At 41.5% G+C, this 15,888-nt stretch overlaps 1 protein-coding gene across 1 annotated transcript in view; it reads right to left on the reverse strand.

The window, feature by feature from the left end:
• Window positions 1-15,888, reverse strand: part of DYSF (dysferlin) — a 591,346-nt gene that overhangs the window by 39,731 nt on the left and 535,727 nt on the right. The window contains exons 49-50 of the mRNA XM_030190967.1: window positions 6,338-6,433; window positions 3,272-3,413 (exon numbers count right to left, since the gene is read on the reverse strand). Coding sequence (XP_030046827.1) covers window positions 3,272-3,413; window positions 6,338-6,433 — 238 coding nt within the window. The remainder of the gene's footprint in view (window positions 1-3,271; window positions 3,414-6,337; window positions 6,434-15,888) is intronic.

Genomic DNA, 15,888 nt, shown 5'->3' on the forward strand with positions numbered 1-15,888 from the left:
TATAAACGGGAAAAGTGTTTCTGATGGTGTAGTGGGGGATCATCTGACATCCAGTGTTCACCGGATGGTGTGGTTCAACATTAAGACACACATGAAGAGGGCTTATTCAAAAATTAAGCTTCTAGATTTCACAAAATGTTTCTCAAGGAGTTGTCAGCTACATAGGAACATCTGGGGGAAGTAGAAAGGTAGTGGGCAAAACTGAAAATGCCTACATTAAAGGCAACAAGCTTTTCTGTTGGGAATGTGAATAAAAGTAAAAGGAAATGAAGGCCACTTTTGTTCTCAAAAGAAATAGCTGAAAAAGTAAGGAAAAAGAGGAAGACTGGTAATAATACCTGAAAAAGCTAAGAGAAGCTGGTAAAGTAGTCAGGAAAGCAAAGGTGCAAATGAAAGAAAAGGTAGCAAATAAAGTAAAATGGCAGGACAAGATGTTATTTTTATATATGTTAGTGACAGGAGGAAGTGCAAAAGTGGCATTATGAGGCTCAAGGGTGGAATATGCAGAAGCAGATACTGTAAGTACAAGGCAGAATTACTTAACAAACATTTCTATTCTGTGTTCACAGATGAAGGGCTAGGAGTAGGACCGCCAAAGACAAACGGGAATGGAAGTGTGGTAGACCTTGAACGATTTTCAAAAGACTATGAGTAACTAGCTAAATTAAAGGTAGACGATGTGATGTGGTCAGATGAGATACATCCAAGGGTAGCGAAGGAACCTGGATAAGTTCTGGTGGCTCTGCTGTTTGACCTTTTCAATGCTTCAGTGGAGTCAGGAGTGGTCCTGGAGGACTGGAGAAGGGCATATGTGGTCCCTCTCCACAAAAGTACAAGTAAGAAAGAGATTGGGAACTACAGGCTGTTAGTCTTACCTCTGTGGTGAGTAAATTAATCAAAATTCTCCTAAAACAGTGAGATTCCTGGAATCCAATGGATTGAAGAACCTGAGGCTGCATGGTTTTACTACATTTAGGTCCTGTCAGACTAATCTGATAAATTTCTTTGACGGGGTGACCAGAGAGTTGAATCAATGCAAAGAGCACTAGATGTAGATTTTAGCAAAGCCTTTGACACAGTTCTGTATAGGCGACTTACAAATAAAATGAGAACCCTGCCTCAGTATAGACCCTAAATTGACTGACTGGGTTAGAAACTAGTTAACTGGAAAGTGACAAAGGGTTGTGGTAAATGGAGCTCACTCTGAGGAACGGACTTTACCAGTGGGGTGCCGTAAGGAGTGGTTCTTGGTCTGGACCTCTTTAATATTTTTGAAAGTGATATTGCAGAAGAGTTGTCTGGTAAGGTTTGCCTCTTTGCAGATGATACCAAAATCTAGTGTAGATGGTATGAGGAGGGATCTACCAAAGCTTGAAGAATGGTCTATAATTTAGCAGCTAAGATTCATTACTGAAAATGTCAGATTCATTGATTTGGGATGCAAGAACCCAAAGGAGAGGTACAGAATAGAGGTGAACTACTTCTGTGCACAAAAGAAGAGCGGGACTTGAGAGTGATCATACCTTAAGGTGGCCAGACAAGTAGAAAAGGCAATGGCAAAAGCCAGAAGGATGCTTGGGTGCAAAGGGAGAGGAATAGCCAGCAGGCAAAAGGTGTAAGTGTCTCTGTATAAGTCTCTAGTGAGACCTCATTTGAAGTATGTATGCAATTCTGGAGACTGTACCTTCAAAAAGATATAAACAAGATGGAGTTGGTCCAGAAGGTGGCAACTAAAATGGTCAGTGATCATCATAAAGCGTATGGGGACAGACTTAAAGATCTTTGGAAGAAAGGCAGGAGAGGAGAGATATGATAGAGATTTTTAAATACCTCTGGGCATAAATGCACAGCAGGTTAGTCTCTTTCAATTGAAAGCAAACTCTGGATTGAGGGGGCACAGTATAAAGGTGAAAGGGGATAGACTTATGAGTAATCTAAGGAAATACTTCTTCACTGAAAAGATTGTGGATTCGTGGACCAGCCCCCGGTGGAAGTTGTGAAGACAATGACTGTGTATGAATTCAAGCAAGCATTGGACAAGCAAGAAGGATCTCTAAGGGAAAGGAAAGGATAGTATACCATATGGATAGCCAAACTGGATAGGTTGCATGCCCCCTGATTCTACAAAAGTTGCCATAAATTGTGTTTGCAAATTTAGGCATGCTCCCTATTTGTGCATACAATTTAATAGAATAATGAGCCAATTAGTGCCAGTAATTATTGGCACTAATTAGATTTAATTGGAACTTATGCATGTAAACTTAGGCGTGGGATCTGAACCTAAACTTTACATGTGGCCTAAAAAAGGGGGCGTGGAAATGGGAGGGTCATGGGCATTTCAGAGAGGATCAGAGGCATGGTTTTGAGTTATGCACATAATTGTAGAATTTAGGTGCTCCATGTGTCAATTTAGGCACGGGCATTTGCACCACATTTTCATTAGTGCAAATGGTGGCAGCTAAATTTCTTGATGTTAATTTCAAGGAGAAGCTAAGAACAATAGCACATTTCTGGTATGAAAAATACAAGTGAAAATTTATGTAATTACACTGTGGGGTTAAATCTATACTGTGCACATATTGACTGGCACATATTCCATAAAGGAAACTAGGTGTCTACTTTCCTTTATCAAATTCTAGCATACTGGGTAGATTTGTTCATATGAGCTTAGGGATGAACACTTATGCAAGCCACACAGCTGGCATTTGTGTGCCTGTGTTCCAAAGATATGCACATAACTTCTAGTATTCTACAAACTTTGCACCTTACCCATGCTCCACTCAGACTCTGCCCATGTGTATGCACATCTGCAAACTACATGCTATAGGAGATATGTGCACTGTTATAGAATAGCACTTACATGCATATTTGTCATGTACACGTGTATGTGCACATATATGTGCATATATGCTAGTATTCTATACTGGTGAGTAAATGCTATCACCTACTTTATAGAATAACCCTCTGCTTCACACCTTACAATCACCCTAACACATCAAACTCCCAGTCCCTTCCCCTTTACACTATCTCTGGAATGAATTTCATGAATCACTTCTGTTTTCTGGCAATGAAAACTTTGTTCCTTCCATTTCAACCTGAGAGTGTCAGTTCCCCAAAACAAAATTAAGAATGGCATTACTTTATATTTTGTTTGATAACCTATATTTTTGTGCATTCGAGTGAACTAACTGATCAAGTACACTATTTTAAATTTTAGCACATTTTAGCCAGTTTCCTTGGTTTCAAGTCACATTTTAAGCCAAGATCCTACCTTTTTAGATATTGCACAGACTTGCTCGGCAGGGAGATAATCAAATGGGAAGACAAATCTCCAGTTAAAATTCCCTTCACCTCCTAAAGACCTATAGTGCACATCAGTCTTCTGTTTACCGTCTTCATGACCCATTAACCAGCTGCAAAGAAAAATCAATGTCATGTTATAACTATTTAAACACTACTAGTGTATCATTACTTGTATAAGGCTTTTATTCATCAGATTATTTTGCATCATGTTGCACTGTCAGGACCCAATTTTATTTTCAGGATGCATAATCTGAGTGGCATTTTCGATATGACGTCTAAGTTCGACTTTGGACATTTTGAACAAAACATCCAAAATCTAAATAGGAAAGAAGATCCATTTTCGAAAACAGGAAAATATCTATCTTTTTTTTTTTTTTTTTAAATACCATTTCAAATGTTTTGTGCTTTATACGGGGTTTTTTTTTAACCATTTTTGAAAAAGAAGTCCAAGTGAAAAACAGAGAAAATCAAGCCATTGGGATGTAGGAGGGGCCAGCATTTTTAGTAGACTGGTCCCCCAGACATGCACCCTATGGGACACTGCAGTCAACGTCAAATAAATACTCCCAGGTACACATTTCTCCTTTATCTTGACTACTGAGCCCCCAAAACTCATTACCCCCAACTGTACACCACTACAATAGATCTTAAGGGGGAAGGACGCACCTATATGTGGGTACAGTGGGTTTCTGATGAGCTTTGCAGGGCTCACGGTTTCCACCACTAGAGTAACAGGTAGGGGGAGATATGGGTCTGGGTCCACCTGTCTACAGTGCACTGCACCCACCATTAACCTACCAGGGACCTGCATGCTGCAACATCTGAGGCTAGCAAGTAATGTTTTTAATCACATTTTTAGGAGCTGGGAGGGAGTCAGTGATCACTTAGGGAGTAAGGGAAAGTCAACCCTGATTTCCTCCAGTGGTTGTCATTTAAGGCACCTTTTTGTGCCTTATTCATTATAAAGAACAAAACAAAAACTGGGAGAAGTAAGCAGGCTGAATAGATAATGGGATAAACACTGGTTTATTGCAGCAATAAATTAGTGTGTTTATCCCATTATCTGTTCAGCCTGCTTCCTTCTCCCAGTTTTTGGTTTGTTCTGTTTACACCGTGGGTTTTCTTCGTTCAATTATCATTTGGTTCTTATTCATTATAAAAACAGGTCTAGCTCAAAACGTCTTAGTTTTAGTCCTGGACTATTTTGTTTTGTTCCATACATATTCATTATGGTTATTCCCAAAAAAGTCAGCTCTTTCTCCCTTCCTTCCTCCCTCCATATTAGCTTATTCATTTGCATATATATAAGGCTGCATATCAGCCGGTTTTCTTTGCCCCTGACACAGCCAGAATTTGGGGAAACATGGGAATGTCAGGCATCTGTTTGTGAATCCTGGGAGTATTGGTGAACCAATAAAGACTGTCTTTCTATTCAAAAGGTCTGCTTCGCTTTCTGTTCCAGGTTGGATCTAGTAGACCATTTGCCTTCCTGTTTTCTCACTATAACACTAGGCGCCACAATTGGACTGCATGCAACTCAAAAGGGGACATGGCTATGGGAAGGACATAGGGTAGTAGAAAGCTGGGTGATACCAGAAAATAGCGTAAGCTGAAAAAAAGATACTACACAACCAAAAGGTGTACTCTTTGCAAAACATAACCAGGCAGCCTAATAGTTGTGCTGTGATCTGAAAGAGCAAGAAAAAAATGACTCACCTGCTTGGACCAGAGAACCAGTAAATTGGGAATTTCCACTGGATCATTAAGTAAATTTAGCTGGCAGATACACAAATATAGTACAAAATTTGCATCTCATTTATTTTTCTACATAGCTGCTTTTGGTATCAGTGGGAGACTTTAGAGACATTAAGGCCCACTTTGGATAGCTCATAGAAATCGGAAGTAATACACTGAAGTCTGGAAAAGTACAATTCTGGTAGCATTTTACAATAGAATACAATATAAAAGGATTTGCCAATGTAGAGCCTTTTTTAAAATGCATGTAGGAATGTGTGTGTATGTAGTAGCAAGGGCAGCAGGAGAATGCCAAGAAGCAACTGTAAATCTTAACTTTGATATAATGGGACATACACATGCACTCCCTTTCTGATATCACCTCCCAAACCATGCCCTCTTGCAGTTTACACATATTGCCAATTTTGACATGTAAATATCAGCCTTCATACTTTTCTACTCGTTCATGTATCCATCACAGGCATAAAAACCTTCCAACCTCCCTACTTTCACTCAAATTTTATTTTTAATTAACATGTTCCAAAAAACTTTAATTTAAATTGTACTTAGCTTACTTTAGTTCCATGGTATCCCCCAGGGGTTTTATGCCTGTTATGGAATATGTAAAACTGACCACAATGTTTATAATGTTTACAGTGAAGTATTACTGTTTTGGTGAGTGGTTTGCATTTCACTTTCCCCTTGTTGAATGCTCGTATTTACACATATCAATTACAAATAGGGTTTCTAAAATAAGGGCCTTTGTGAAAATGTCCCAGCTCAAGTTTGCTATGGATGGTTTGCTTTGCCTGCTAGATGCACATGCTTAATGATAAGTGTCTTAACATTTCTACTATCCATACAAACTGAGATAAAAGTACAATTCAGGAAAAAATGTCCCTATTTACTAAGCTGCATCAGGTGACAACATAGGTGACGCATGTAGCATGGAAGAAGGCATGGAATGGGCAAGGAATGCATCTTTCAGTTAAAATACAGGAAGTTATGGTGTGTTAACTGTTAATATGGAAGTTAACATGGTACAGGTAACACCACCTCAAGATCACTACCTACATCACGCTATCTGCCATTCAGTTAATACTCACGAAATAATTGATGAGCAAAATGTCACCAACAGACAATGCAGGGGTCCTGTAGTTACCCTGCATTATTTTTGTCTATTAGCCTATGGTAACTGTAAAATATTACCACAGTTTACTAAACAGGACCCAAAGAACTGCTCACTGATAAAAGAGATACAGAATCCTCATTACCAGCTAAGCAGAAAAGGACTGCCTACCCTTTTACATAAATATCACTCATCTTCTCTCCAGTGACACTGACGTCGTCTAATATCACATCTTTGGTGTTCCAGATAATGCAGCGCAGGTAGAACCTGAAGAAGAAGACAAAAGCCTATTGAAAAAAGAAAAGTCTGCTGAAAGCTTACCAAGGTTAGACAACAGAAAGGGAACAATTTTCAAAGGGATTTCTGAAGGTAAACATTTGTTGTTGTCCTGAATACTGGTCTCAAAGTACAAAAAAATAAAGGAAGAACATAAAATCAAGAAAAAACATGCTGAAAATGTCAAGATTCCAGAAAAGCTCAGGAGTCTTGGGAAGCCCATGATACAAAATTAACAAAAAAAAAAAAAAAAAGAAAAAAGAGAAAGAAAATGTAGATTAAAATAAAGAGAGACCAGCAAAAATGGAAGAAATCAGGTAAACCAACCATTCTAATTCCCTTAGATTATTCAAGCTTCATCACCTGCCAGAAGCATTTATAACTCCTTTCCTCAGGAGAATATGTTGATGTTAGTCATGTTTCCTGCAGGGTAACATTTTATCGACAGTGAAAGATAAACCACATTAGCACCCTGGCATAATAGATTTTACAATGGATGCAGTAAAGGAATATGATAAATATAATTGTATCATAAAGCATTTCTTTTTGAAGATTATCAAATGATGCACCATGAAGTCTCAGCAGACACTGGTCTGAAAGATGTCCACCCATACATATTCAACTACAGTATATGAGGGAAAAATTAAGAAGGAATATTGGTGACATGCTTTGCTCTAAAAATTCTAGACCCTTTCCTATGAGATCACTGTAAAATAGTCAATTTTAATTATACTTGCAGTGCTACAGTGAGTTTCTGATGATAAATAGCGTGGCAACTTCAAAGTTTACTGGGATTCAAAACTGAACCAAAAGAATGTGCTCTAAAAAACATAAACCAGACATAAGAGGTATGTTGATGTTTTGGTTTGTTGAAAAAGCTGATTGAATTTATTTTTTACTTATTTTTAACAAATGTGGTTAGTGTGTTTTCCTTCAAGACGGAGGGAAGTCACTATTTTGTGTAATCAAAGATAATAGGATGTGCCTTGTTTATTTAAATGAGTTTTGGGTTTCTGTTCTGTGCATCACATACCTCTTGAAATCCTTTCAATAATGCAAACTGATGTATTAGTTTTAAAGATATTCTGTGACCTACTGTGTGCTCATGGCAGAAAATGAAAGAAAGAAGACAATTCAATTAACCAATTGAACATATGGCAATGGTCTACTTTTTCTAAACACTTCATGAAAAACTTGCATGCAAAACTCATTAACTAGTTCAGGACTTGCTCAGGCATCTACTATACCATATGGAAATATTTCACAATGTATCTTTTTGCATTAAGTTCAGCATGACTTGAATTTATCTAAATTCTTTATATCTGGACTTCATAAAAAAACATTGCAGTGCATTTTGAAGGAAAATTATTATTTTCTGTGGGTAAAAAAACCCGTTATCCATGGAATATTGTCTAACTTGTCTATGGGTAAAAGCAGTCGTGGAGGGGCATAATCGAAGGCGAACGCCTATCTCCATGGGCGTCTATGTCCAAAAACGGGTACATGAAGAGGCGGGACAGACCGCATTTTCAAAAAAATGGACGTTGTTCAGCTGGGCGTTTGTTTTTTTTAGCGATAATGGAAACTAAAAACGCCCAGCTCAAAAACGTCCTAACCCGAGCCATTTGGTCATGGGAGGGGCCAGGATTCGTAGTACACTGGCCCCCCTGATATGCCAGGACACCAACTGGGCACCCTAGAGGTGCGGTGGACTTCAAAAAAAGCTCCCACATGCATAGCTCCCTTACCATGGGTGCTTAGCACCCAACCCTCCTCCCCCAAAACCCACTACCCACAAATGTACAACACTACCATAGCTTTTAGGGGTGAAGGGGGCACCTACATGTGGGTACAGTGGGTTTTGGAGGCCTCCCATTTACCAGCACAAGTGTTACAAGTAGGGGGGATGGGCCTGGGTCCACCTGCCTTAAGTGCACTGCGGTAACCACTAAAAGTGCTCCAGGGACCTGCATACACGCAGGCCTCTAGGACTTGTTGCTGCTATATAACATTGGCACACCAGTTGACACCTGAAGACTAATCTCTCCGAAAACGTCCTTTATTGGAATAAGCACGCTTACTCACAGTTAACTGCAGATCAGAGGTTGTGCCCCACTGGCAACGAGTCTCCCTGGTACTGAGATGAGCAGTAACATAGTAACATAGTAGATGACGGCAGAAAAAGACCTGCACGGTCCATCCAGTCTGCCCAACAAGATAACTCATATTTGCTACTTTTTGTGTATACCCTACTTTGATTTGTACCTGTGCTCTTCAGGGCACAGACCGTATAAGTCTGCCCAGCACTATCCTCGCCTCCAACCACCAGCCCTGCCTCTCAACCACCGGCTCTGGCACGTTAGTCTCCTGTAAGCAAGCAATTGCGGCCATGTGATGCTTAAGTTGAGATAAGATTTTGGAACGTTTCACTGTGGAGGAAATTCTGGAGACATTCCATGAAAGAAGACGGCATTTCAAACTACCCGCTGTGGTTGCTAAGTGGAAGAGAAAAAGTCAAGAATGCCATCATAAACAAGCACTTGACACCCCAGGGGCCCAGCCTCCCCCCCCCCCAGGGGATCCAACAACTACACTTCAGAGCGTGAGGACTCCAATCAACACTTCCCTCCCCAACCAAATCAAGAAGTTGCACATACATACACACTCCAGAAAACAAATGATTTCATGATTCCTGAAACCCACTCAACTCCCAGTTCCCATCCACCACCTCCCGCCCACCAAACCTCTCCCCCTGCCCAAATCCCCAACCTGAACCTCTTAACCAACACGTCATGCTCCCACCAAAGGGAGAGGACAGGAGGGCACTACCGATGCTAAGGAGCAGGGGGGTGCCCTCTCTCTTCTAGAAAATTACTCATACCAAACAGTGCACTCTAAACAAGCAACAAAGATCCCTACCTGCCGCTTAGTGTAACTTCCACCCAAGTGCAGCCTATAGTACACATAAAACCTTAACTTTTTTTTTTTTTTGAAAAGCTGGGGTTTACAGCCATATTGAACCAGGATCGACTCCCTCAAGTTTTCATATGGCATCCAGTGCTTGTATCCAGGTCAGAGCCTCCTCTGGGGAAGTAAATGATTGCCATTGATTATCATGTTGAATCCGAAGAGTGGCTGGATACTGTAGAGCAAATCGAAGATGTTTTGTTACTAATTGGGCGCAAACTGGTGTAAAAGCCTGCCGCTTGGAGGAAAGGGTTGCTGAATAGTCTTGAAAGAGTCGAATCGGGCGGCCCTCAAACTGCACACCATCCATCTTGCTTTTGTAGAGTCGAAGGATTTGAGCCTTCTGCGAGTACCGGTGAAATTTCACAATTACAATTCTGGGTCTGTCATCGGTGCACATGGAGCCCATGCATTGGACTTTGTCCAGATGAATTGCACCCTGGGCTCCCATGGAAGGAAAGTGTGCTAGGAGCCAAGTCTCCAACATTGACGATGTCCACAAAGCACAGATTCAAGACAAGCTCTGTTTTCCAAGTCCTCCAATTGCTGTTTTTGAGCATGTGTAAGGGCTTCCAAGCACTCCAGAGTTTCACTGTGTGACTGAAGCAAATCTTCCATGTTGGAGACTCGGCACTCGAGCTCTCCAGTAATGTGTGCCAGTTCCAAGGTAGTCTGTGCAATCCCAGCAATCTGCTCCAAAAGCTGCTCAAATCTGGAGTCCAAAGCCTTGACCACCGCCTCCATAAGTTCAGGTATGAAATCTAGAGTTGGTTGCGATGGAGGTGGCGAGGCCACCATTTTATCCTTTCCCAGTCGAGCCTGATCCTGGCCCCGTTGTGGCGGTTTAGCTGACATCTAGGCCACCGGTTTGCTTAGAAATTTGTCTATAAACTCATTGACGAACTAAATCATCTGCCAAAGAATTGGGTCAGAGCTGGCAGAATGCTGTACAATGCCCTCTTTCAGCCACATTCAAGGTAAGAACTAAGTTCTCTAACGTGGCTAACATGTGAAAGGGAAAACAAAACAGGGCACACTCTGACCCAGTAAGCAGGGGGAAAAGCACCATGGGAGTAGAGCCTACCAACTACCAACATCGTGAGCATTTGCCACAAGCTAGTGGAATCACGGAGGCCAATACCCTACACCCACATAACAGAAATGGTGTCACACTCACCCGAGAGCCACATCAGAACCAGGGAAAGGCTGTCACAGGATAGAACACATTCTGCTGTCATGGAGGTGGGTACGGCATTTGAGGCTGGCATAGATGCTGGAAAAAAAGTTTTTAAAGTGTTTTTTTTGGGTGGGAGGGGGTTAGTGACCACTGGGGGAGTCCGGGGAGGTCATCCCCGATTCCCTCCAGTGGTCATCTGAGCAGTTGGGGCACTTTTTTGGGACTTGTTCGTGAAAAAAAGGGTCCAAAAAAAGTGACCCAAAATCGCGGTAGAAACGCCTTTTTTTTTCAATTATCAGCTAAAGACGCCCATCTCTCCTCGGCCGATAACCATGCCCCAGTTCCGCCGTCACCACGCCTCTGACACGCCCCCATCAATTTTACTCGTTTCTGCGACGGATTGCAGTTGGAAACGCCCAAAATCTGCTTTCGATTATACAGATTTGGGCGCCCACGGGAGAAAGACGCCCATCTCCCGATTTGGGTCACAATATAGGCGTTTTTCTCTTTCAATTATAAGAAGGATATTGGGCCAGATTCTATATATGGCACATGAAAACTCCACGTGGAATAAATTTCCGCCTAAGTGTATTCTGTAAGTGGAACCTATATTTAGGAATGGTATATAGAATACACTTAGTTGATTTCCCAGTGCTTAAAACTATACGCATCCATTTACTCCAAGGGGAATTAGCGTAAATGCTGGCATGTAGATTTAAGCTCACAGGGGCATATTCTGTAAGAGTGCACGTAAATTTTGGAACGCCCATGAAACACCCATTTCCCTGCACATAACCACACCCCTTTTTGGCTAGAATTTAGGCGCAGTGCGTTACAGAATATGCTTGGTGAGTTGTGTGTGTAAATTCTAATTATTGCCAATTAGTGATTATTATTGCTCCTTAAGACCTATTATCAACGCTGATTAGCTGTAAGCCAATTAAGTTACTGGTGTTGTTACAGAATATGCTTGCATATCAGCATGGAACACTAGGCACGATATACAGAAGGGGAATTGTTCAAAAATGCAAACACATTTAGTCAAAAACTTTTGCGGTGTTCCTGAGAGTGAAGAGAAAACAACTTACTTCAGGACATAGCACTATGAATTGGGTACCACTATTTTTCAAAATGACAGAAGGACAAGGAGGACACCGCTAGACATCTTCTAGGACCAAGTAAGTGTTATTGGTCCATGAAGCATCTGGTTACACTGGACACCCTCTGGATTAGGGCATCTCTGTGCTGGGGAGTGCTGATCTGGGGGTATCCAGGCCAGGGGTGCCCTGGACAAGATAGCCTTCAGGTGGAGGTGGTTAACGGACCCCTTGGGCCATTTGTTCCCTGAGACAAAGTGCTGTACTTCACCTCAGATAACCCTGTTGCTCCCATGTAGAATCTAGCTTCGCTTTAAGCTAAGATCCTGAACTATAGGTAATAAAATGCAAAAATATTCAGCATGTTTTCAGTGGGTTTGCATGTGAGTTGCATGCCAACTCTGTTACACTTTTGTATGATGGTTTCACTAAAGATTTTTCCAAGCTAACCCCCTACTTTAATGGGACTGTTAGAGTAAAGTCAGTGTGGAAAATCAAAAGTAAACTGCCATACTAAAGGATAAGACAGCTTACTATATTGGAACCTATAATGTGAAATATGTAGTTACTCCGCACAAGAAGGATATGCTGAAATATGATTTTAAGAATGTATAAGGGAAGTTAAGTCATGGGATCTGTTTAATCCAATGTACATTTTTGGAACTGTTGCTCATTGCCTTGTCCAAACATTGTAAAGATCAGGTTATAAATCTGGAATTACACTGAATTAAAAGGAAAAATTATGTCTTACCTTATAATTTTCTTTCCTTTAATCACAACAAATGAGTCAAAAAATTGTGATTATGACCATCTACCAGCATGTAGAAATAGAGGACCACAAACTGAACCCTCTCATATAGGACAGTGAGCAGCTTGGTCAATCAGCATTTCTCGTAGCAAAGCAAAAGTATCATAATTTCTCCTTCCTCACTGCTGCTCCCTCTAAACTGAGCTTGAGTCATCCATCTACAATCCTGCAATCACATTTTCAATGGTGAGGGACAGGCAAGTTCTGCAGGACTTCAGGGAACCTGTATCTCCTTAGAGATTGAAAACACAATATTGAAGCACCACTCCCTAATGGTAGCAATGCATTTGGAGGACACCCAATTGCATTGGGTGTTTTCTTCACAGAAGAGAGGAACAAAATAACACAGGAACAGAGAAACCAACAAAGGGTAGGTTTCTGGACTCATCTGTTGTGGTTAAAGGAAATAAAATTATCAGGTAAGACATAATTTTCCTTCTTTTCATCAGCAACAAATGAGTCCAGGATATTATGGGATGTACCAAAGCAGTCCTTAAATAGTGCAATAAACAGAAACACTTGAGGAAAGAACTGATGCTCCAAAGGATGCTTCAGCCCTTGCTCAGAAATCCAAATGTTAATGCTTGGAAAATGTGCGCAAACAAGCTCAAGTAGATCTAGCTAGTGTGCCAAAATCCTACCTGAGAAAAGGCATGAGACTCTGCCCACAATGTGCTCTGCTGGAATGAAATTAAGAAATTAAAAGCTTGCTTAGCAGAAAGAATATACAGTACACAGATGAAATGGACTCTTTAATCCAGCAAGCAATTGTAGCCTTAGAAGCCAAATTTCCTTTATTTGGATCTGCAATCAAGACAAACAAATGGTCTGATGTGCAAAAATCATTGGTGACTTGCAGGTACTGAAGGAGAACACAACAGACATTGAGAAAACATAAGGAATCGAATTCTTTACTACATTCTTCCCTACAGAATGAAGATAGAAGCAAAGGATGGTTCAGATGAGAGGAAGAAATAACTTTTGGCAGGAAAAATGGAACAGTATGAATGGTGACTCCAGCCTCTATGAAACAAAGGAATGGATCCATACAGGATAGATCCTGAAGTTCAGAGATCCTTCTGAAAGAAGCAATAGCCACCAGAAAAATAGACTTTGATATAAAATCTTTTAAAGTAGCCTTCTTAAGTGGTTCAAAAGGAGATTTCTGAACAGATTTGAGCACCATATTCCATTCAAGACAAGCAAGACAAAGTGGAGGATTGAGATGATTGACTCTCCTCAAGAAGCAAACTATATTGAGTCGCTACACTAGAGAAGAATTTAAAATGTGTCCATAATAGCAAGTCAAAGCAGCTGCCTGAACCTGAAGAGAGTAATAAGCTAGCCCCTTTTTGAAACCTTTCTGTAAAAAGGCCAATATTTGAGGTAAGGAAGAATGAAAGGGAGAGAGAGCTCTTTCTGAACATCAAGCTTCAAATACTCTCCAAACCCGAGCATATGCATTCTACTCCTTTCTAGACTGGAACAAGGTAGTAATCACTTCCTCAAAATAATTCTTCTTCCTTAACTTTGACCACTCAAGAACCAAGTGCAGGGACTGATCCTTCATCTGCATGGAGCCCCGAGAGAGCAATCCAAGGACAGGTGGAAGAAGGAATGGTCTGTCTACGAGTAGATAAACCAGGGCTACTAGAATCACCCTTCCTGGATGAAGGAGGATTCTGTGGAGAACCCTGCCTATCATTGGCCAGTGCAGAAAGAATAAAGTAGTTGTTGTACCGATGGAATAGGGTTGATAGCAGAGGAAAAAGATAGCATGGTTATCTAAAATGGCCACTGTTACCATAGTGTGAGAGGAATCTGAAAAAGCAGCTTGAGGGGACTGCAACTAACTTTCTTCCATGCGGGAATCCAAGGCCCCCACTATGAAAGTCAATGAATCCCTGGTAGCTTGAGAGAAAACACAAGATTCACACTGTCCCAAAGATGGTCTTCATGCCCCAGAGCGGGATCAGCATTTAACAACATCAGTCACCATAAAAACGAAAGAGAAAATGAAGCCTCTATTAACTAAAACCCAATATTGCAGGGAAATGTAAAGGTGCACCCATCCTAAGGCAGGACACCTTACCGGGAAGACAACGTTTCTCTTTGATGATTACTGTTGACTTTCACTGACAGGAAAACAGTGCTTCATCCCCTCCTAACCGGCAGCTACATCTGTTTAATGCCTCTGTGCTTGCTTTTTTTTTTTTTGGGGGGGGGGGACTTCTGTGAGGAAGGAGAAGTCAACGGCAGGAGAGGGAAGAGGGAGGAGAAACCTAGTATCACCAGGTGCAGCCCAAGATAGGCTCCATCAGTAGTCTAATTATCTCCAGGCTCAACTGAACTAGGAAACCCAGAACAGGAGCAAATTTCCACAGAAGAGATGAAAAGCTGCTGTGAGACCGTGTACCGTCTGCTGGAGCTAGAGGTATACTAACTGACCAAGCTGCTCACCATCCTATATGAGAGAGTTCAGTTTGTTGTCCTTTATCTCCACCTGCTGGTAGATGATCATAACCACAATTTCATGGACTCATCTGTTGCTGCTGAAAAGGAACTTTCTATTATAAAATATGCTGAGTACAGGTTCACCTGCAGAAAGATGGGACTCAAACTAAGATTAAATTAGATTTTTTATGGCATGTTTCCCTTAAATGCATGCCATTTCTCCTCTGCAGCCCTCCTGGAGATGTATTTTAAATGTTTTTCAGAGATCCTCAGGTGTACCATACTGAATCAAGATCACTTCTCATCTCATCATAATCCCTGAGCACATCTGATCCCACCTCTTGATTCTCCCCCCAATAGCCACCTTTTGACCCAATCCTGTTACTCTTACTTGCCCAAATCAGAACCACCTGATGCTTCTCCCACCTCAATCCCCCACCAGGAACCCTCAGGACTTACCTGGAGCCATCCTTAGTGGTTTAGTGGGACAGGGAAGGAGCAGCCCCCTCTGCTCTCATCCAGTATGGCTCTGGGTGCAAAATGGCACCAGTTGATACCTAGAAGTAGTCTCACAGTACTACCACTAGGAGTCAGCCTTCCATATAAGCATTGGGGATTTTTGGGGGAGGAGAATTAGGGTGTTCAGATTTGACTCTCAGAGGGGTCAGATTGGGTGGGAAGTGCACCGGGGCTGTCTGATTTGGGCAGGAAGATCAGATTGGGGAGAAAGCGGACAATCAGCTACCACAGTAGCTTTACTGAGGAAGCTGTGTTATTGTACTGCTGAAAGTACATTTGCACCTACTGTCTCATCCTCTTCAGGTTATCATCAGTCATGACAGCCAGTAAGTGGTACTGCTCCACGCACTAGCTTTCACAACAGACCGCTCCTCTATTCCAACCCTGTCACGCCTACTCACTGCCTCTGCCTGTGTTAAGCAGC

Source organism: Microcaecilia unicolor, chromosome 2 (assembly GCF_901765095.1).
Source record: "Microcaecilia unicolor chromosome 2, aMicUni1.1, whole genome shotgun sequence".
Classification (NCBI taxonomy): Eukaryota; Metazoa; Chordata; class Amphibia; order Gymnophiona; family Siphonopidae; genus Microcaecilia; species Microcaecilia unicolor.